This window comes from Lissotriton helveticus, chromosome 10 (assembly GCF_964261635.1).
Source record: "Lissotriton helveticus chromosome 10, aLisHel1.1, whole genome shotgun sequence".
Classification (NCBI taxonomy): domain Eukaryota; kingdom Metazoa; phylum Chordata; class Amphibia; order Caudata; family Salamandridae; genus Lissotriton; species Lissotriton helveticus.
In genome coordinates, this window is record NC_136071.1 from 362,225,659 (window position 1) to 362,248,169 (window position 22,511).

Below are 22,511 nucleotides of genomic sequence, written 5' to 3' on the forward strand. Positions count from 1 at the left end.
GAGAAGTAAATCAATCCTGGAGACCCCTAATCACTTTCCCCATATTATAGTCATAATGTTTTTTGCAGATGTGAGCTACCGCTACCCCGGATATCGTAATTTGTCAGGTTCCCACATCATTCGTAAGTCTGGGCGCACCCCAGGCAGCCGAGAAGACAGGCTCCCCAGGGGGAAAAGGAGGCACTTCCGAGCGTTGGTACAGAGACCAGAGACCTCGAGAGAACCAGGTTTAAGTAAGAGCTACAGGCACCCCGAATCATTTTTCAGATACTGACGGGTGCCTTCTACATGCATCTAGTTCATAAGGGTCGACTCGTAGGCCAGTATACCTATTTCCTGCTACAGGAACATATACCATCCTGGACTTTCTAGACATCATGAGACCACCAACAGGTCTGATGGTCCTAGTATGAAAGAATGGATACCACAAAGGACGCATTGTGAGCTCCAGGCTTAACTTATATGCACACATAGGTACATTTGTGGCTAGAATGTGGCCGCATGCCCGTCTCTGGATCAGACAAAAGTAAAGGCTTTGATCCAGCGCCCCTATAGAAAATATGTCATAGTAACACTACCCAACTCTATAATACTCACCATTAATCATAATTCACTCACAAGGCCCATATACTAATATATAGACATATTTTGAGCAACTGAATCATGTGACCTAATGAATAAAACTTTATTTATAATTCCTATATACATTTATATACAACTGTGGTATACTGACTTTACCATAGTTTAATAATTTTTCATTTAATTAAGCCACACAGGCGATAGGATCTGCTGATGGTAATTAAACTCTCTGAATAACAAGGCCAGCTTGTAATTTCAAAAAACTTATTTATTAACTATTTATTCAAAGAAAAGAATCTTTAATATTCAAGCAGCATGGTTTGAGGAATTGCAAAATAGTTAGACAGTTTTCAAGCAGAATCAAATAGCATGTTTAAAGAAGAATAAACAGTTTTTCCATCACCTAAACCCTATTTCCCTGTCTAAAACTCACTTCACCTAAATTTAAATTGTAAAGTCTTATAGCCCTATTAATTCTTACGTGCTCCAAAGAAGTCCGTCAGCACGTCACGCCCATCTGGATTTGGAAAGCGAGAAGCGCCCTCCCTGTAAAGAGGTCAGTTTATATACCTTTTCTAACTAACTAATCTAAGTAAAAAGAATACTTTTCTCAATTGTCCAAAACGCTGATTGGCTGTCACTTCGTCAGACCACATTAAGTCATCACATTTTCGGAGCCCAGTTCCGACTCTCTCTTAGAGTCTATTGTCCCTTATTCTTGTGTCACGTAGCTTCCTTCAATTTGCAACAACTAAAAATGTTTGTCCGTGACTTCCTTAGCTTAACAATCTCTCTGCCGGTTCCTGACCTTGGTCAAGCCGACCAAGAGTACGAATAGTTCCTTTATTCAATTAAGTTTGTATTTTCTTCTTTTTAAAACACAGCAGAAACTTTCCACACTGGGCTCTTGCTTTCTCTGAGCAGGATTTTGCCAACTGCATAATATGATGTGCTAGGCGTCAAGCCTCTTTCTCAGTAACTAGTATATAAACAAACACAAAAGAATCATTAATGCAAGAATTAGAAATCATTCTGTTACCCACCCACCTTAGCTGATTATTAACCCGTTAGTCTAAGTTACCTAGCAGAAGCAAATAAAGCAACAAACAGATTTGTGCAACATTTAAAACAAAAGACAATACATGTGCACATATAAATAAGGCAAAAACAAAGAGAGGAGTATCCACTATGAATTTGAAGAACAGACGTATCTGGAGGACCGGTTCTTGGCAAAAAGGAGGAAATTCATCCTTTTGATAGAAACCCCTCACTCACCACCTAGTGGTGACATGCTTCATCATCGGGGTCCACCTCGGCGTCCTAGCGACACCAAGGTGTGCTGCGACACCTGAACTACAGTGGAGCGGGTTGTGGCTGTAGGTGCAAAAAAATTGTTAAAAATTGTCCTGGTTGTACTCAAAAACAATGGATTTAATTATAGAGCAACTGAACAATGTGTTTAAAAATAATTACTGGCGAGATCCTGCTAGGGAGGGTTACGACCAAGTGATCTCTATATGTGTTGAGTGGTCAACATGTTTCTACCATAAGGGCTATTGCCCGGTATTCGTCAGGACCAGAAAAAACAGGTGGACAGGGGGTGCGTGCTCCCTAAAAAGCACACCCGGCCTTGATCCCCTGTGTGCCTCCTGGCAAAAATGGCCAGTGGTGGGTGCTGCTCAATCAAATAAGTGAGCTGGCGAATAAAAAAGAGACCTGTAGGGAGAGAAGGGTGGATAAAGAACAATCAGGTATTGAGTGATAGACTTACTCTCCTGTAACGTCGTGTAGTCTCTTAGTGCAATGGAAATATAGTGCCAAAAGAAGGGGGGGGTTCCAGATATACATAATTCCGTGGTGAGGGAGTGAAAACTAGTCAACATCTATGCCAAAGGATAGGTGCACGCGAGTTGCATGCGGTGCTAGCACGACCCAAGCGGGATAGAGTATTGAGTTTAAAATACTTGTGCTACAGGTCTGTCACGTGGTGCCTGGGCTACTCGCAAGTATCAAATGACAGTGCAGGTACCTCTATCATCGTAGATGGATGTGCGGTGGAGTGATTTAAGGCATAGTAGTAACTCGGTAGTGCTATATACATTTGTCAGCAGCCGACTCAAACGTATACGTGAATAACATTAAATTAACATACAAAACGAACACACATGTAACACTGATGGACACACTTGAGCTCAAAATGACATGGGATTGGGCTTACTCGAATATGAGTGCTCTGCGCTTCAACGGGCAGGGCGTAGGGTCATTGCCTGTATAGTAACATATTCTGTAAAAAACAAAAGGGGGCGAGCATTGTAAATCTCTGCGCCGCTCGAGACGCTGCGTGGGTGGGGGGCGGCGCCCTCGTGGACCCGGTACTGGGATGTGTACCCGGGACCTGGTATTGTGAATCTACTTACAGTTGCAGGCAGGGAAGATCATGGTCGACCTACTCCTCACGTCCACTGCTCGGCTAGTGATTTCGAGAGCAGCTGGGCGCGGTAAAGAGGAGTCGGCCGCTTCCGTGTTTGGGCGCGGCCTGGGCGAGTTGGGGGCGGGGCTGGCAGTACGCGGTGGCGTGCTGTCGGTAGCTAGGCTACCGAAAGGAAACAACCAGCAAGTTAGGTTGAGAAACAACATTGGGCAGGTTCGGTAGACTAGCGGAGCTACTCCGCAGTGCTGGTATGAATGAATGCGAGGGCTTACAGTGTAGAAAAGGTTAATTCCACTGCATGGATATTAAAAAGGGGTAAGAGGATAGACAGTGTGGACATTATTACATACACTGCTCGGTGAGGAAAAACATTGGATGTGTGACCAGTATTGGGTCACTGGTGGGCGAGATACCATGGTGTCAAAAGGCAGCCATATTACAAGGTTCAGAAGGTGATAACCTAGCAGAATTGACAAAAAACACAGTGTTGGATCCTGTGGGGACTGGCCCAATGTAGGGGCGCCCGAGGGGCCAAGGTGACTCATAAACAGGTCTTGGTATTTATTAGTGTGAGGAACACTAAGTTAAACTCAGTCGAGCAAGGCTTGGAAATATATTAGAAGTATCAGGTGGTAAAGCTCTATTCTCAATTCTCGGTCGTGGTGACCAAGGGGGTAGAGTGTCACTTCAGCACCGAGTTCCATGGGATATTATCGTTGAGCCCAATTTTGTGGGAGGAAAGACGATAGATCCATCGCTGTTCTTTTTCAAAAAGTCGTGCTTGTGCATTTGGACCTGGTTGGATTTGCTCAATTACCGTCCATCTCATGTCGTTGGGGGTATGATGGGCTGTGAGAAAGTGGTCAGTAAGCCTGGTGTTCGTTTTTTTGCATCGGATTGTGCTACGATGTTCCGCTATTCGTTGCTTGACCTTTCTTGTCGTCATACCCACATATGGCTTGTCACAGCTGCATCGGATGAGGTAGATAACAAACGTGCTGTTGCAGTTTGTGTGTGATCTTTGTTGCCAAATTTTACCTTCCTCAAGGTTCAAGGTTTTGGTGTTGTTCGTGAGGTGACAGACGCTGCAGTCACCACATCTGGAATGTCCGGTCACTGGGGTAAGGCCCCAAGCGTTGGTGATGGTTTGGTCGGTTGTCGCCATATTCGTTCTTGGTCTGGTGTTGACTAAGGTGTCTTTTAGGCTCCGTGCTTTTTTGTAAGAAAAAAGTGGTCTTTCCCAATTGTGATTTCCAGTGTTCAGTATTTGCCAATGTTTTCTGATACTTTTACTGACCTGGTTTGACACCGCATTGTATGTGGTCACGCATGTGAGTGGAATCTCTTCCTCTGTTCTTGGTGTGTCTTCTAGCAGGGCTTGTCTTGGCTGATTTCTGGCCCTTTTCTGACATTTCCTTGTGATTTTTTCAGGATATCCTCGGTTGGTTAGTTTCTCCGTCAGGTCTGCTGCCTGTGTTTTGTAGTCCTTCAACTCGCTGCAGTTCCTCCTGAGTCTGAGATACTGACCGTAAGGTAAATTCTCCCTCAGGGGGCGAGGATGGAAACTGTCAAATCTCAGCAGGTTGTTCTTCGCGGTGGGCTTGAAGTGAGTTTTAGTCTTGAGCTTGTCAGTGTCTCTTTCGATCTCAATGTCAAGAAAGACCATTTTGTCTTTGTCTACACTATGTGTGAACCTTAGGTTAGGGTCACACGTGTTAAGCCACCTGATGAACTCCATTAGTGTTTTTTGCGGTCCTTGCCAGATAGTGAAGACGTCATCTATGTACCGCCTCCAAAATTTGATGTGGGTGCTGTAAGGGTTATTGGGGGTAATGACATATTTTTTCTCGAAGTCATACACATAGAGGCCCGCTACGCTGGGAGCAAAGACACTGCCCATTGATGTCCCACCTATTTGGAGGTATAGCTTTCCATCATGTTCAAAAAAGTTTCTTTTAAGAGCGAGGGTTGCACATTCTACAATGAACTCTGTTGGTGTTGTATGATCCCATGTGGAGTTGTCCAATGTTTGTTTTAGTACTGTGATGGTGGCGTCTTGGGGTATGTTAGTGTACAGGCTCTCTATGTCTAGACTCACAAAAATGTGGTCCGTTTCGATCCTGATGTCTTCCAGCATTGTCAGTAGGCTTTTAGTGTCCTTCAGATAGGTTGCAGTATTTTGTACAATGGTTTTTAGGAAGTGATCACAGAAGCGTGACAGGGGTTCTAGAAGCGAGCCTATGCCTGACACGATTGGTCTGCCAGGTGGTGGGATCTTGCCTTTGTGCATCTTAGGGACTATGTAGAAGTAGGGGATCTTACCCTCAGTTTTGCAGAGGTAGTCCGCTTCCTGTTTTGAGATGTGTCCAGAGGCCTCTGCTGCTTCCACCATATTGGTTATTTCCACCCTTAAGTCGTCAGTAGGGTCGGCTGTGAGCCTTCTGTAGTTGGTGTTGTCCCCCAGAAGGCGTTGGCATTCGGTGTCATAGTCGGCCTTATTCATTACTACCAGCCCCCCGCCCTTGTCGGCTGGTTTTATTATGATTGAATCGTCATTTTTCAAGTCTGTTATGGCTTTGTTCTCCGCTTGGCTGTTGTTATGGTATTGTTTGGTGACAGTTAGTGCTTCGACGTCATTAAATACAGCTTGCTCGAAGGTGTTGATCTCCACCGGGATAGAGTGTGGCGGAGGCGTGAAGGTGGACCGCAATCTAAGGCCTGTTTCATTTTTGATTTCGTCAGATTCAGTGGTGGTAGTTTTTTCAAAATATGCTTTCAGTTTAAGTTTCCGAAAGAAAGCGGCCAGCTCACAATGTAATTTGAACTTGTCCAGGGCTGCAGTGGGCACAAAACCTAGACCCTTGTTTAGTACAGTAGATTCTGTAGCTGTCAGTGTACGTGAGGATAGGTTGGTTACTAGCTCCTCGCTGTGCTGGGGCCCGCTTTGTTGGCTCCCGATTTGCTCCTGGTTACGCTGCCTGTTGTATCTTCCTCTTCCCAATGAACATTGTTTCCTCGTCTGTTGCGTCCCCTCCCGCGCCTGCCTCTGTTCTGAAAAGGAGGGCGGGACTGGTTTTGTTGGAAGGGGAACTGTTGGAAAGGTGGCTGCCATCCGAACATTGGGTACTGTTGAGGGTGTTGGTAAGGGTGCATCAGCGGTTGCTGGAATGGGTACTGGGGTGGGTGGTTAAATTGTGGCCATTGAAAGTTCCCTCTATGGCCTCCTTGTTGTCTTTTTCTGGGGGTACCACTGTTGGAGCTACCGCTATTGTGGGAACTGTTGGTGGTGTCGCTCGATGCATCTGAGTCCTGGTCCGGGACTCCAGTGCTTTTGAAGTCAGGGTCCGAGTATGGATAGACTTTTACAAAGGAAAATTTCTTCAAATCTTTCTGGAATTTTTGAACCTTTTGTTGGGTAAGGTTTTCCCTGTATTCGGCTATTTCTTTGTTTAAGTCATCTAGCTTTTTTTTGTATCCAGTGATACTGGCTTTTATTTGAGTCTCGGTGACTTGAATCTCCACTTGGATCTTCTCCGACAGGCGCATGGCCGTTTTCAGAATTAAGATGATCCAATCGTGGGTGCAGTGCCACGCAATGAGTGCCCAGTCTTTTCTAAACTCGGGGTCATCTAGGAAGATACGAGGTGCGTTTGTGACCAAGAGACCCTTTGGAGCTATTTTGTTGGTAACATATTCCTTCAGTATTGTTCCATGCAGGATAGTCCTGATACGGTTCCTTTTCATTTCGGTCAATTTTTCCCAATCGCAAGTTTGGGATATGGTGTTGCTAATATTGGCGTCTGCAAAGACATTGAGATCGCTCATGATGGAGTCTATCTCATCAGTAGAGTACGTGAGTCCTGTGTATTCCGCCATCCTGGCTGTGGGTGTGTTCCTCAGAGATTACAGTGAAAGACAGGTTAAAACGCTCAGTGGTGAAACCGTGGTGAGCTTGGTAAAAAACAACTCTCGCAGCTGTGCGCTGCCGGGAATGTTCCAAACAAAGAAGAGAGTAAGGGAGTTCGTTCACCCAAAAGTGAACTAGAGACTTCTCCTATTCCCCTGGGAGGAAATATAGCAAAAACAAAGAGAGGAGTATCCACTAGGAATTTGAAGAACAGACGTATCTGGAGGACCGGTTCTTGGCAAAAAGGAGGAAATTCATCCTTTTGATAGAAACCCCTCACTCACCACCTAGTGGTGACATGCTTCATCATCGGGGTCCACCTCGGCGTCCTAGCGACACCAAGGTGTGCTGCGACACCTGAACTACAGTGGAGCGGGTTGTGGCTGTAGGTGCAAAAAAATTGTTAAAAATTGTCCTGGTTGTACTCAAAAACAATGGATTTAATTATAGAGCAACTGAACAATGTGTTTAAAAATAATTACTGGCGAGATCCTGGTAGGGAGGGTTACGACCAAGTGATCTCTATATGTGTTGAGTGGTCAACATGTTTCTACCATAAGGGCTATTGCCCGGTATTCGTCAGGACCAGAAAAAACAGGTGGACAGGGGGTGCGTGCTCCCTAAAAAGCACACCCGGCCTTGATCCCCTGTGTGCCTCCTGGCAAAAATGGCCAGTGGTGGGTGCTGCTCAATCAAATAAGTGAGCTGGCGAATAAAAAAGAGACCTGTAGGGAGAGAAGGGTGGATAAAGAACAATCAGGTATTGAGTGATAGACTTACTCTCCTGTAACGTCGTGTAGTCTCTTAGTGCAATGGAAATATAGTGCCAAAAGAAGGGGGGGGTTCCAGATATACATAATTCCGTGGTGAGGGAGTGAAAACTAGTCAACATCTATGCCAAAGGATAGGTGCACGCGAGTTGCATGCGGTGCTAGCACGACCCAAGCGGGATAGAGTATTGAGTTTAAAATACTTGTGCTACAGGTCTGTCACGTGGTGCCTGGGCTACTCGCAAGTATCAAATGACAGTGCAGGTACCTCTATCATCGTAGATGGATGTGCGGTGGAGTGATTTAAGGCATAGTAGTAACTCGGTAGTGCTATATACATTTGTCAGCAGCCGACTCAAACGTATACGTGAATAACATTAAATTAACATACAAAACGAACACACATGTAACACTGATGGACACACTTGAGCTCAAAATGACATGGGATTGGGCTTACTCGAATATGAGTGCTCTGCGCTTCAACGGGCAGGGCGTAGGGTCATTGCCTGTATAGTAACATATTCTGTAAAAAACTAAAGGGGGCGAGCATTGTAAATCTCTGCGCCGCTCGAGACGCTGCGTGGGTGGGGGGCGGCGCCCTCGTGGACCCGGTACTGGGATGTGTACCCGGGACCTGGTATTGTGAATCTACTTACAGTTGCAGGCAGGGAAGATCATGGTCGACCTACTCCTCGCGTCCACTGCTCGGCTAGTGATTTCGAGAGCAGCTGGGCGCGGTAAAGAGGAGTCGGCCGCTTCCGTGTTTGGGCGCGGCCTGGGCGAGTTGGGGGCGGGGCTGGCAGTACGCGGTGGCGTGCTGTCGGTAGCTAGGCTACCGAAAGGAAACAACCAGCAAGTTAGGTTGAGAAACAACATTGGGCAGGTTCGGTAGACTAGCGGAGCTACTCCGCAGTGCTGGTATGAATGAATGCGAGGGCTTACAGTGTAGAAAAGGTTAATTCCACTGCATGGATATTAAAAAGGGGTAAGAGGATAGACAGTGTGGACATTATTACATACACTGCTCGGTGAGGAAAAACATTGGATGTGTGACCAGTATTGGGTCACTGGTGGGCGAGATACCATGGTGTCAAAAGGCAGCCATATTACAAGGTTCAGAAGGTGATAACCTAGCAGAATTGACAAAAAACACAGTGTTGGATCCTGTGGGGACTGGCCCAATGTAGGGGCGCCCGAGGGGCCAAGGTGACTCATAAACAGGTCTTGGTATTTATTAGTGTGAGGAACACTAAGTTAAACTCAGTCGAGCAAGGCTTGGAAATATATTAGAAGTATCAGGTGGTAAAGCTCTATTCTCAATTCTCGGTCGTGGTGACCAAGGGGGTAGAGTGTCACTTCAGCACCGAGTTCCATGGGATATTATCGTTGAGCCCAATTTTGTGGGAGGAAAGACGATAGATCCATCGCTGTTCTTTTTCAAAAAGTCGTGCTTGTGCATTTGGACCTGGTTGGATTTGCTCAATTACCGTCCATCTCATGTCGTTGGGGGTATGATGGGCTGTGAGAAAGTGGTCAGTAAGCCTGGTGTTCGTTTTTTTGCATCGGATTGTGCTACGATGTTCCGCTATTCGTTGCTTGACCTTTCTTGTCGTCATACCCACATATGGCTTGTCACAGCTGCATCGGATGAGGTAGATAACAAACGTGCTGTTGCAGTTTGTGTGTGATCTTTGTTGCCAAATTTTACCTTCCTCAAGGTTCAAGGTTTTGGTGTTGTTCGTGAGGTGACAGACGCTGCAGTCACCACATCTGGAATGTCCGGTCACTGGGGGAAGGCCCCAAGCGTTGGTGATGGTTTGGTCGGTTGTCGCCATATTCGTTCTTGGTCTGGTGTTGACTAAGGTGTCTTTTAGGCTCCGTGCTTTTTTGTAAGAAAAAAGTGGTCTTTCCCAATTGTGATTTCCAGTGTTCAGTATTTGCCAATGTTTTCTGATACTTTTACTGACCTGGTTTGACACCGCATTGTATGTGGTCACGCATGTGAGTGGAATCTCTTCCTCTGTTCTTGGTGTGTCTTCTAGCAGGGCTTGTCTTGGCTGATTTCTGGCCCTTTTCTGACATTTCCTTGTGATTTTTTCGGGATATCCTCGGTTGGTTAGTTTCTCCGTCAGGTCTGCTGCCTGTGTTTTGTAGTCCTTCAACTCGCTGCAGTTCCTCCTGAGTCTGAGATACTGACCGTAAGGTAAATTCTCCCTCAGGGGGCGAGGATGGAAACTGTCAAATCTCAGCAGGTTGTTCTTCGCGGTGGGCTTGAAGTGAGTTTTAGTCTTGAGCTTGTCAGTGTCTCTTTCGATCTCAATGTCAAGAAAGACCATTTTGTCTTTGTCTACACTATGTGTGAACCTTAGGTTAGGGTCACACGTGTGCCCACTGCAGCCCTGGACAAGTTCAAATTACATTGTGAGCTGGCCGCTTTCTTTCGGAAACTTAAACTGAAAGCATATTTTGAAAAAACTACCACCACTGAATCTGACGAAATCAAAAATGAAACAGGCCTTAGATTGCGGTCCACCTTCACGCCTCCGCCACACTCTATCCCGGTGGAGATCAACACCTTCGAGCAAGCTGTATTTAATGACGTCGAAGCACTAACTGTCACCAAACAATACCATAACAACAGCCAAGCGGAGAACAAAGCCATAACAGACTTGAAAAATGACGATTCAATCATAATAAAACCAGCCGACAAGGGCGGGGGGCTGGTAGTAATGAATAAGGCCGACTATGACACCGAATGCCAACGCCTTCTGGGACAACACCAACTACAGAAGGCTCACAGCCGACCCTACTGACGACTTAAGGGTGGAAATAACCAATATGGTGGAAGCAGCAGAGGCCTCTGGACACATCTCAAAACAGGAAGCGGACTCCCTCTGCAAAACTGAGGGTAAGATCCCCTACTTCTACATAGTCCCTAAGATGCACAAAGGCAAGATCCCACCACCTGGCAGACCAATCGTGTCAGGCATAGGCTCGCTTCTAGAACCCCTGTCACGCTTCTGTGATCACTTCCTAAAAACCATTGTACAAAATACTGCAACCTATCTGAAGGACACTAAAAGCCTACTGACAATGCTGGAAGACATCAGGATCGAACCGGACCACATTTTTGTGAGTCTAGACATAGAGAGCCTGTACACTAACATACCCCAAGACGCCACCATCACAGTACTAAAACAAACATTGGACAACTCCACATGGGATCATACAACACCAACAGAGTTCATTGTAGAATGTGCAACCCTCGCTCTTAAAAGAAACTTTTTTGAACATGATGGAAAGCTATACCTCCAAATAGGTGGGACATCAATGGGCAGTGTCTTTGCTCCCAGCGTAGCGGGCCTCTATGTGTATGACTTCGAGAAAAAATATGTCATTACCCCCAATAACCCTTACAGCACCCACATCAAATTTTGGAGGCGGTACATAGATGACATCTTCACTATCTGGCAAGGACCGCAAGAAACACTAATGGAGTTCATCAGGTGGCTTAACACGTGTGACCCTAACCTAAGGTTCACACATAGTGTAGACAAAGACAAAATGGTCTTTCTTGACATTGAGATCGAAAGAGACACTGACAAGCTCAAGACTAAAACTCACTTCAAGCCCACCGCGAAGAACAACCTGCTGAGATTTGACAGTTTCCATCCTCGCCCCCTGAGGGAGAATTTACCTTACGGTCAGTATCTCAGACTCAGGAGGAACTGCAGCGAGTTGAAGGACTACAAAACACAGGCAGCAGACCTGACGGAGAAACTAACCAACCGAGGATATCCCGAAAAAATCACAAGGAAATGTCAGAAAAGGGCCAGAAATCAGCCAAGACAAGCCCTGCTAGAAGACACACCAAGAACAGAGGAAGAGATTCCACTCACATGCGTGACCACATACAATGCGGTGTCAAACCAGGTCAGTAAAAGTATCAGAAAACATTGGCAAATACTGAACACTGGAAATCACAATTGGGAAAGACCACTTTTTTCTTACAAAAAAGCACGGAGCCTAAAAGACACCTTAGTCAACACCAGACCAAGAACGAATATGGCGACAACCGACCAAACCATCACCAACGCTTGGGGCCTTCCCCCAGTGACCGGACATTCCAGATGTGGTGACTGCAGCGTCTGTCACCTCACGAACAACACCAAAACCTTGAACCTTGAGGAAGGTAAAATTTGGCAACAAAGATCACACACAAACTGCAACAGCACGTTTGTTATCTACCTCATCCGATGCAGCTGTGACAAGCCATATGTGGGTATGACGACAAGAAAGGTCAAGCAACGAATAGCGGAACATCGTAGCACAATCCGATGCAAAAAAACGAACACCAGGCTTACTGACCACTTTCTCACAGCCCATCATACCCCCAACGACATGAGATGGACGGTAATTGAGCAAATCCAACCAGGTCCAAATGCACAAGCACGACTTTTTGAAAAAGAACAGCGATGGATCTATCGTCTTTCCTCCCACAAAATTGGGCTCAACGATAATATCCCATGGAACTCGGTGCTGAAGTGACACTCTACCCCCTTGGTCACCACGACCGAGAATTGAGAATAGAGCTTTACCACCTGATACTTCTAATATATTTCCAAGCCTTGCTCGACTGAGTTTAACTTAGTGTTCCTCACACTAATAAATACCAAGACCTGTTTATGAGTCACCTTGGCCCCTCGGGCGCCCCTACATTGGGCCAGTCCCCACAGGATCCAACACTGTGTTTTTTGTCAATTCTGCTAGGTTATCACCTTCTGAACCTTGTAATATGGCTGCCTTTTGACACCATGGTATCTCGCCCAACAGTGACCCAATACTGGTCACACATCCAATGTTTTTCCTCACCGAGCAGTGTATGTAATAATGTCCACACTGTCTATCCTCTTACCCCTTTTTAATATCCATGCAGTGGAATTAACCTTTTCTACACTGTAAGCCCTCGCATTCATTCATACCAGCACTGCGGAGTAGCTCCGCTAGTCTACCGAACCTGCCCAATGTTGTTTCTCAACCTAACTTGCTGGTTGTTTCCTTTCGGTAGCCTAGCTACCGACAGCACGCCACCGCGTACTGCCAGCCCCGCCCCCAACTCGCCCAGGCCGCGCCCAAACACGGAAGCGGCCGACTCCTCTTTACCGCGCCCAGCTGCTCTCGAAATCACTAGCCGAGCAGTGGACGCGAGGAGTAGGTCGACCATGATCTTCCCTGCCTGCAACTGTAAGTAGATTCACAATACCAGGTCCCGGGTACACATCCCAGTACCGGGTCCACGAGGGCGCCGCCCCCCACCCACGCAGCGTCTCGAGCGGCGCAGAGATTTACAATGCTCGCCCCCTTTTGTTTTTTACAGAATATGTTACTATACAGGCAATGACCCTACGCCCTGCCCGTTGAAGCGCAGAGCACTCATATTCGAGTAAGCCCAATCCCATGTCATTTTGAGCTCAAGTGTGTCCATCAGTGTTACATGTGTGTTCGTTTTGTATGTTAATTTAATGTTATTCACGTATACGTTTGAGTCGGCTGCTGACAAATGTATATAGCACTACCGAGTTACTACTATGCCTTAAATCACTCCACCGCACATCCATCTACGATGATAGAGGTACCTGCACTGTCATTTGATACTTGCAAGTAGCCCAGGCACCACGTGACAGACCTGTAGCACAAGTATTTTAAACTCAATACTCTATCCCGCTTGGGTCGTGCTAGCACCGCATGCAACTCGCGTGCACCTATCCTTTGGCATAGATGTTGACTAGTTTTCACTCCCTCACCACGGAATTATGTATATCTGGAACCCCCCCCCTTCTTTTGGCACTATATTTCCATTGCACTAAGAGACTACACGACGTTACAGGAGAGTAAGTCTATCACTCAATACCTGATTGTTCTTTATCCACCCTTCTCTCCCTACAGGTCTCTTTTTTATTCGCCAGCTCACTTATTTGATTGAGCAGCACCCACCACTGGCCATTTTTGCCAGGAGGCACACAGGGGATCAAGGCCGGGTGTGCTTTTTAGGGAGCACGCACCCCCTGTCCACCTGTTTTTTCTGGTCCTGACGAATACCGGGCAATAGCCCTTATGGTAGAAACATGTTGACCACTCAACACATATAGAGATCACTTGGTCGTAACCCTCCCTACCAGGATCTCGCCAGTAATTATTTTTAAACACATTGTTCAGTTGCTCTATAATTAAATCCATTGTTTTTGAGTACAACCAGGACAATTTTTAACAATTTTTTTGCACCTACAGCCACAACCCGCTCCACTGTAGTTCAGGTGTCGCAGCACACCTTGGTGTCGCTAGGACGCCGAGGTGGACCCCGATGATGAAGCATGTCACCACTAGGTGGTGAGTGAGGGGTTTCTATCAAAAGGATGAATTTCCTCCTTTTTGCCAAGAACCGGTCCTCCAGATACGTCTGTTCTTCAAATTCATAGTGGATACTCCTCTCTTTGTTTTTGCTATATTTCCTCCCAGGGGAATAGGAGAAGTCTCTAGTTCACTTTTGGGTGAACGAACTCCCTTACTCTCTTCTTTGTTTGGAACATTCCCGGCAGCGCACAGCTGCGAGAGTTGTTTTTTACCAAGCCCACCACGGTTTCACCACTGAGCGTTTTAACCTGTCTTTCACTGTAATCTCTGAGGAACACACCCACAGCCAGGATGGCGGAATACACAGGACTCACGTACTCTACTGATGAGATAGACTCCATCATGAGCGATCTCAATGTCTTTGCAGACGCCAATATTAGCAACACCATATCCCAAACTTGCGATTGGGAAAAATTGACCGAAATGAAAAGGAACCGTATCAGGACTATCCTGCATGGAACAATACTGAAGGAATATGTTACCAACAAAATAGCTCCAAAGGGCCTCTTGGTCACAAACGCACCTCGTATCTTCCTAGATGACCCCGAGTTTAGAAAAGACTGGGCACTCATTGCGTGGCACTGCACCCACGATTGGATCATCTTAATTCTGAAAACGGCCATGCGCCTGTCGGAGAAGATCCAAGTGGAGATTCAAGTCACCGAGACTCAAATAAAAGCCAGTATCACTGGATACAAAAAAAAGCTAGATGACTTAAACAAAGAAATAGCCGAATACAGGGAAAACCTTACCCAACAAAAGGTTCAAAAATTCCAGAAAGATTTGAAGAAATTTTCCTTTGTAAAAGTCTATCCATACTCGGACCCTGACTTCAAAAGCACTGGAGTCCCGGACCAGGACTCAGATGCATCGAGCGACACCACCAACAGTTCCCACAATAGCGGTAGCTCCAACAGTGGTACCCCCAGAAAAAGACAACAAGGAGGCCATAGAGGGAACTTTCAATGGCCACAATTTAACCACCCACCCCAGTACCCATTCCAGCAACCGCTGATGCACCCTTACCAACACCCTCAACAGTACCCAATGTTCGGATGGCAGCCACCTTTCCAACAGTTCCCCTTCCAACAAAACCAGTCCCGCCCTCCTTTTCAGAACAGAGGCAGGCGCGGGAGGGGACGCAACAGACGAGGAAACAATGTTCATTGGGAAGAGGAAGATACAACAGGCAGCGTAACCAGGAGCAAATCGGGAGCCAACAAAGCGGGCCCCAGCACAGCGAGGAGCTAGTAACCAACCTATCCTCACGTACACTGACAGCTACAGAATCTACTGTACTAAACAAGGGTCTAGGTTTTGTGCCCACTGCAGCCCTGGACAAGTTCAAATTACATTGTGAGCTGGCCGCTTTCTTTCGGAAACTTAAACTGAAAGCATATTTTGAAAAAACTACCACCACTGAATCTGACGAAATCAAAAATGAAACAGGCCTTAGATTGCGGTCCACCTTCACGCCTCCGCCACACTCTATCCCGGTGGAGATCAACACCTTCGAGCAAGCTGTATTTAATGACGTCGAAGCACTAACTGTCACCAAACAATACCATAACAACAGCCAAGCGGAGAACAAAGCCATAACAGACTTGAAAAATGACGATTCAATCATAATAAAACCAGCCGACAAGGGCGGGGGGCTGGTAGTAATGAATAAGGCCGACTATGACACCGAATGCCAACGCCTTCTGGGGGACAACACCAACTACAGAAGGCTCACAGCCGACCCTACTGACGACTTAAGGGTGGAAATAACCAATATGGTGGAAGCAGCAGAGGCCTCTGGACACATCTCAAAACAGGAAGCGGACTACCTCTGCAAAACTGAGGGTAAGATCCCCTACTTCTACATAGTCCCTAAGATGCACAAAGGCAAGATCCCACCACCTGGCAGACCAATCGTGTCAGGCATAGGCTCGCTTCTAGAACCCCTGTCACGCTTCTGTGATCACTTCCTAAAAACCATTGTACAAAATACTGCAACCTATCTGAAGGACACTAAAAGCCTACTGACAATGCTGGAAGACATCAGGATCGAACCGGACCACATTTTTGTGAGTCTAGACATAGAGAGCCTGTACACTAACATACCCCAAGACGCCACCATCACAGTACTAAAACAAACATTGGACAACTCCACATGGGATCATACAACACCAACAGAGTTCATTGTAGAATGTGCAACCCTCGCTCTTAAAAGAAACTTTTTTGAACATGATGGAAAGCTATACCTCCAAATAGGTGGGACATCAATGGGCAGTGTCTTTGCTCCCAGCGTAGCGGGCCTCTATGTGTATGACTTCGAGAAAAAATATGTCATTACCCCCAATAACCCTTACAGCACCCACATCAAATTTTGGAGGCGGTACATAGATGACGTCTTCACTATCTGGCAAGGACCGCAAGAAACACTAATGGAGTTCATCAGGTGGCTTAACACGTGTGACCCTAACCTAAGGTTCACACATAGTGTAGACAAAGACAAAATGGTCTTTCTTGACATTGAGATCGAAAGAGACACTGACAAGCTCAAGACTAAAACTCACTTCAAGCCCACCGCGAAGAACAACCTGCTGAGATTTGACAGTTTCCATCCTCGCCCCCTGAGGGAGAATTTACCTTACGGTCAGTATCTCAGACTCAGGAGGAACTGCAGCGAGTTGAAGGACTACAAAACACAGGCAGCAGACCTGACGGAGAAACTAACCAACCGAGGATATCCCGAAAAAATCACAAGGAAATGTCAGAAAAGGGCCAGAAATCAGCCAAGACAAGCCCTGCTAGAAGACACACCAAGAACAGAGGAAGAGATTCCACTCACATGCGTGACCACATACAATGCGGTGTCAAACCAGGTCAGTAAAAGTATCAGAAAACATTGGCAAATACTGAACACTGGAAATCACAATTGGGAAAGACCACTTTTTTCTTACAAAAAAGCACGGAGCCTAAAAGACACCTTAGTCAACACCAGACCAAGAACGAATATGGCGACAACCGACCAAACCATCACCAACGCTTGGGGCCTTCCCCCAGTGACCGGACATTCCAGATGTGGTGACTGCAGCGTCTGTCACCTCACGAACAACACCAAAACCTTGAACCTTGAGGAAGGTAAAATTTGGCAACAAAGATCACACACAAACTGCAACAGCACGTTTGTTATCTACCTCATCCGATGCAGCTGTGACAAGCCATATGTGGGTATGACGACAAGAAAGGTCAAGCAACGAATAGCGGAACATCGTAGCACAATCCGATGCAAAAAAACGAACACCAGGCTTACTGACCACTTTCTCACAGCCCATCATACCCCCAACGACATGAGATGGACGGTAATTGAGCAAATCCAACCAGGTCCAAATGCACAAGCACGACTTTTTGAAAAAGAACAGCGATGGATCTATCGTCTTTCCTCCCACAAAATTGGGCTCAACGATAATATCCCATGGAACTCGGTGCTGAAGTGACACTCTACCCCCTTGGTCACCACGACCGAGAATTGAGAATAGAGCTTTACCACCTGATACTTCTAATATATTTCCAAGCCTTGCTCGACTGAGTTTAACTTAGTGTTCCTCACACTAATAAATACCAAGACCTGTTTATGAGTCACCTTGGCCCCTCGGGCGCCCCTACATTGGGCCAGTCCCCACAGGATCCAACACTGTGTTTTTTGTCAATTCTGCTAGGTTATCACCTTCTGAACCTTGTAATATGGCTGCCTTTTGACACCATGGTATCTCGCCCACCAGTGACCCAATACTGGTCACACATCCAATGTTTTTCCTCACCGAGCAGTGTATGTAATAATGTCCACACTGTCTATCCTCTTACCCCTTTTTAATATCCATGCAGTGGAATTAACCTTTTCTACACTGTAAGCCCTCGCATTCATTCATACCAGCACTGCGGAGTAGCTCCGCTAGTCTACCGAACCTGCCCAATGTTGTTTCTCAACCTAACTTGCTGGTTGTTTCCTTTCGGTAGCCTAGCTACCGACAGCACGCCACCGCGTACTGCCAGCCCCGCCCCCAACTCGCCCAGGCCGCGCCCAAACACGGAAGCGGCCGACTCCTCTTTACCGCGCCCAGCTGCTCTCGAAATCACTAGCCGAGCAGTGGACGCGAGGAGTAGGTCGACCATGATCTTCCCTGCCTGCAACTGTAAGTAGATTCACAATACCAGGTCCCGGGTACACATCCCAGTACCGGGTCCACGAGGGCGCCGCCCCCCACCCACGCAGCGTCTCGAGCGGCGCAGAGATTTACAATGCTCGACCCCTTTTGTTTTTTACAGAATATGTTACTATACAGGCAATGACCCTACGCCCTGCCCGTTGAAGCGCAGAGCACTCATATTCGAGTAAGCCCAATCCCATGTCATTTTGAGCTCAAGTGTGTCCATCAGTGTTACATGTGTGTTCGTTTTGTATGTTAATTTAATGTTATTCACGTATACGTTTGAGTCGGCTGCTGACAAATGTATATAGCACTACCGAGTTACTACTATGCCTTAAATCACTCCACCGCACATCCATCTACGATGATAGAGGTACCTGCACTGTCATTTGATACTTGCGAGTAGCCCAGGCACCACGTGACAGACCTGTAGCACAAGTATTTTAAACTCAATACTCTATCCCGCTTGGGTCGTGCTAGCACCGCATGCAACTCGCGTGCACCTATCCTTTGGCATAGATGTTGACTAGTTTTCACTCCCTCACCACGGAATTATGTATATCTGGAACCCCCCCCCTTCTTTTGGCACTATATTTCCATTGCACTAAGAGACTACACGACGTTACAGGAGAGTAAGTCTATCACTCAATACCTGATTGTTCTTTATCCACCCTTCTCTCCCTACAGGTCTCTTTTTTATTCGCCAGCTCACTTATTTGATTGAGCAGCACCCACCACTGGCCATTTTTGCCAGGAGGCACACAGGGGATCAAGGCCGGGTGTGCTTTTTAGGGAGCACGCACCCCCTGTCCACCTGTTTTTTCTGGTCCTGACGAATACCGGGCAATAGCCCTTATGGTAGAAACATGTTGACCACTCAACACATATAGAGATCACTTGGTCGTAACCCTCCCTACCAGGATCTCGCCAGTAATTATTTTTAAACACATTGTTCAGTTGCTCTATAATTAAATCCATTGTTTTTGAGTACAACCAGGACAATTTTTAACAATTTTTTTGCACCTACAGCCACAACCCGCTCCACTGTAGTTCAGGTGTCGCAGCACACCTTGGTGTCGCTAGGACGCCGAGGTGGACCCCGATGATGAAGCATGTCACCACTAGGTGGTGAGTGAGGGGTTTCTATCAAAAGGATGAATTTCCTCCTTTTTGCCAAGAACCGGTCCTCCAGATACGTCTGTTCTTCAAATTCATAGTGGATACTCCTCTCTTTGTTTTTGCTATATTTCCTCCCAGGGGAATAGGAGAAGTCTCTAGTTCACTTTTGGGTGAACGAACCCCCTTACTCTCTTCTTTGTTTGGAACAACACATATAAATAAGCACATGCCATTAATAAAAACAGCCGCATTTAATTCTGACAGTACAATAGACAGGATTAATTTATTATTTCTCACATGCAAGCACTTTGCACATAATGCACATATATGAGCACACATATTAGTTTCCCACGTGTAATGATCTGTAAGTTTAATCTAGGTTGATTAATGTTTTTCACTGCACACATATTTAATATTATTATTCGTTATGGAAGTTTAACTTTGCGAGCTGAAATAAATATATTTCTAAATCTCTCTCCATCAACTCCCTCATCTGGTGATTTTAAAATCACCAAACCACACCCAAAATTTAGCAAAATTTTATCTCATAGATGAACATGTTTGCTTTTCACTGTGTTAGTATTCCTAAAGACTCGTTTCATCAGTTTGTCTTTTATTCTCATATTGAGTTCTACGAAACTCTTCCAATTCTATCTCTTTCTCTTGTTCCTTTCTGATCTTGTATATTCTCTTCTTTTCCCTTAGGTATTTCTTTCTCTTGTGTAACATGCAGCTGATCTTCAACAACAGTATCACAAAAACTATAACTAATAAAGGTGTCAGTATTTTGCCAAGAATTGAACCACCAATCTGTTGAAACCAAGTTTTGATTGCTTGAAATCTTTTGGACTGACGTTCTGAAAAATCATCCTCTTCTAAGGGAACAATTTCTGAATGCAGCTCAGTGATATTTTTAATATACATCTCAATACCCTGACTCTTATCAGGGATATAAGTACAACAGTGTTGGACATGTAAAATGCCACAGACTCCTCCCTCTTTTGCTAGCAAAATGTCTAAAGCAAGACGATTCTGCATTACCATGGACCGTATAGCAATTACCTCAGTATCCACCAACTGGAAACCACCAGCTGTGTCAGTTGACAACCTGTCAACAATTGTGGACAATTTTCTAATTCTACCCCCATTCAGGGTTATACCCACTAAAGGTATCACTGCTTCAAAGATGTCTCATAGAATTTCTGTAAAGCTTTCTCTTTTAAACCTATTTACATGATTACTGATTTCAAATTAACCTTCTGCATTTCTGTCAACATGAAATATTTTTGGAAAAACTAATCCTACAAAACACGTCCCATACCAGTGATCAGGGAGGTTGTAATAAGCTTTATCTCCACAAACAAAATAAATTCCAGGAAAAATTGGGCTTTGCCACCTTTGAATCCCCAACCCCCCATGATTTGATAAGTGTCCTCACAATGACTCGCACCCACAAAATAGTTGTCAAATAAAGTATTGTCTCTCCTAATACAAAATTTTCCACTAATTGGTTTGTCTATATGAATAGCAGTATTTTCAAAAGATTTGCCATTACATTTTTCATCCTCCTTCTGCCAGAACTTGGATTTGGTCTGTTTAAGGATCTCATTCCTTTTATAAATGGCTCTCTTCAACTAAATTTAGAAAAGACTTTTCTTCAGATCTCAATTTACATGTCAAATTATTTCTAAAAGCATACTCATAAGTAAGTTCATTTGTTACAATAAAGAATTCTCTCATCTGTTTGGCTTGCTTGTGTTTATTCAAGCTTTTCTCAATTTTCAGGTTTGCAAAAATTTCGTCATAATTTGAATAGTAATATTCTAAACGACCAGTTTGATCAAATAAACTAGCTATCACACTGCAGGTTATGCCATAAGTAAGAGGAGCATATTATAGGTAACTCCCTCCGAAACAGAAGCAGGCAATTTCACACAGATATAACAATCTTTAACCTCCATGACCTTTACATACTCAGCCAGGAGTCTGGAAAATGTATTAGTAGAAAAATCACTAACAGATCTATCCTGATGAATCTCAGGATTATGATCAATAACTCTGTTAGATTTGCCTGTTGCACTATGTTTATCTTGTTTAACTGAAGCTTTGCTCGTCATATTGACCTTGTACATCTCTTTGTCAATTCCAAAAGGGAAAATGACAGCTAGAACTATCCATAACAAAATTATTAAGACCACACAAATTAAAGACATCTTACAGTATCTCTTAAGGATGGAGCATCTTGAACTGTTATTCACAAAAACGTAAGGCATTTTCACTAAGTTTGCAAAGAAAACAAACAAAATTTAAAATTGTCTAATTTTTCTAAAATTCTAACAACCCCTTTTTAAATTCTTTTTTTTTTCAAATCTTCAACCTTCTAACAGTTTTTCTTCGACCTTATGTCACAATTATTTTCCAGCTAACACAATTTCTTCGACCTTGTGTCACCTAACACAATTTCTTCAGCCTTATGCCAAAAACGGAAACCCAAAATTTAAACTGAAAATACTTCAATCGTTGTCACTATTGTCATCTACTTCTTCCTGACTGCTACTAGTGATTTCACCTACAGGTGGAATAATGATATAAGTCAATTCAGGTGCCTTATATTTCTGGTTTGGTTTTCCAATTCTCTTTGCCCTTCTATTAATGACCTCTATTTTCTTTCCTGGTTCAGTTTTCTTTTCATGATATTTTTGACTTGATATCTCGTTGATTTGTTCTTTTGATCTGTGTACCAACTTGAATTTTAGGCTTTCATTTTCTTCTGGCCAATTATCACCTTTCCTTGGTAATTTCTTCTTTGGCTCAGTCACATTATACTCTGTTCTCCAAGCTCTTTTTCTGAAATTTCTTATTTGAGAATCTTCATCACTCTCATCAGTTTCACTGTCAGAAATTTGAATTCTAGATTCAGGAACTTCTTTACTCAGCAGCTTCACTCCGTTAGGAACATTATCCTTATAACTGGTACTTGGTAATTCGTCTTCTTCTTCTTCTTCAATTACCTTCAACTTCCCAGTTTCATAATTCCTGTTCCTGCTTTCAGAGTTTCTTTTCTGCTTTTCAATACTCTCCTGATCTTGATTCACAAC

The 22,511-nt window shown here is 44.9% G+C and overlaps 1 protein-coding gene across 1 annotated transcript in view; it reads left to right on the forward strand.

Annotated features, from left to right (window-relative positions):
• The window catches only part of LOC144784018 (SCO-spondin-like), a 1,726,865-nt gene that overhangs the window by 700,496 nt on the left and 1,003,858 nt on the right, over positions 1–22,511 (forward strand). Inside the window, exons 55-56 of the mRNA XM_078662721.1 lie at positions 14,385–15,017; positions 15,215–15,943. Of these exons, the coding sequence (XP_078518847.1) occupies positions 14,385–15,017; positions 15,215–15,943 (1,362 nt within the window). The remainder of the gene's footprint in view (positions 1–14,384; positions 15,018–15,214; positions 15,944–22,511) is intronic.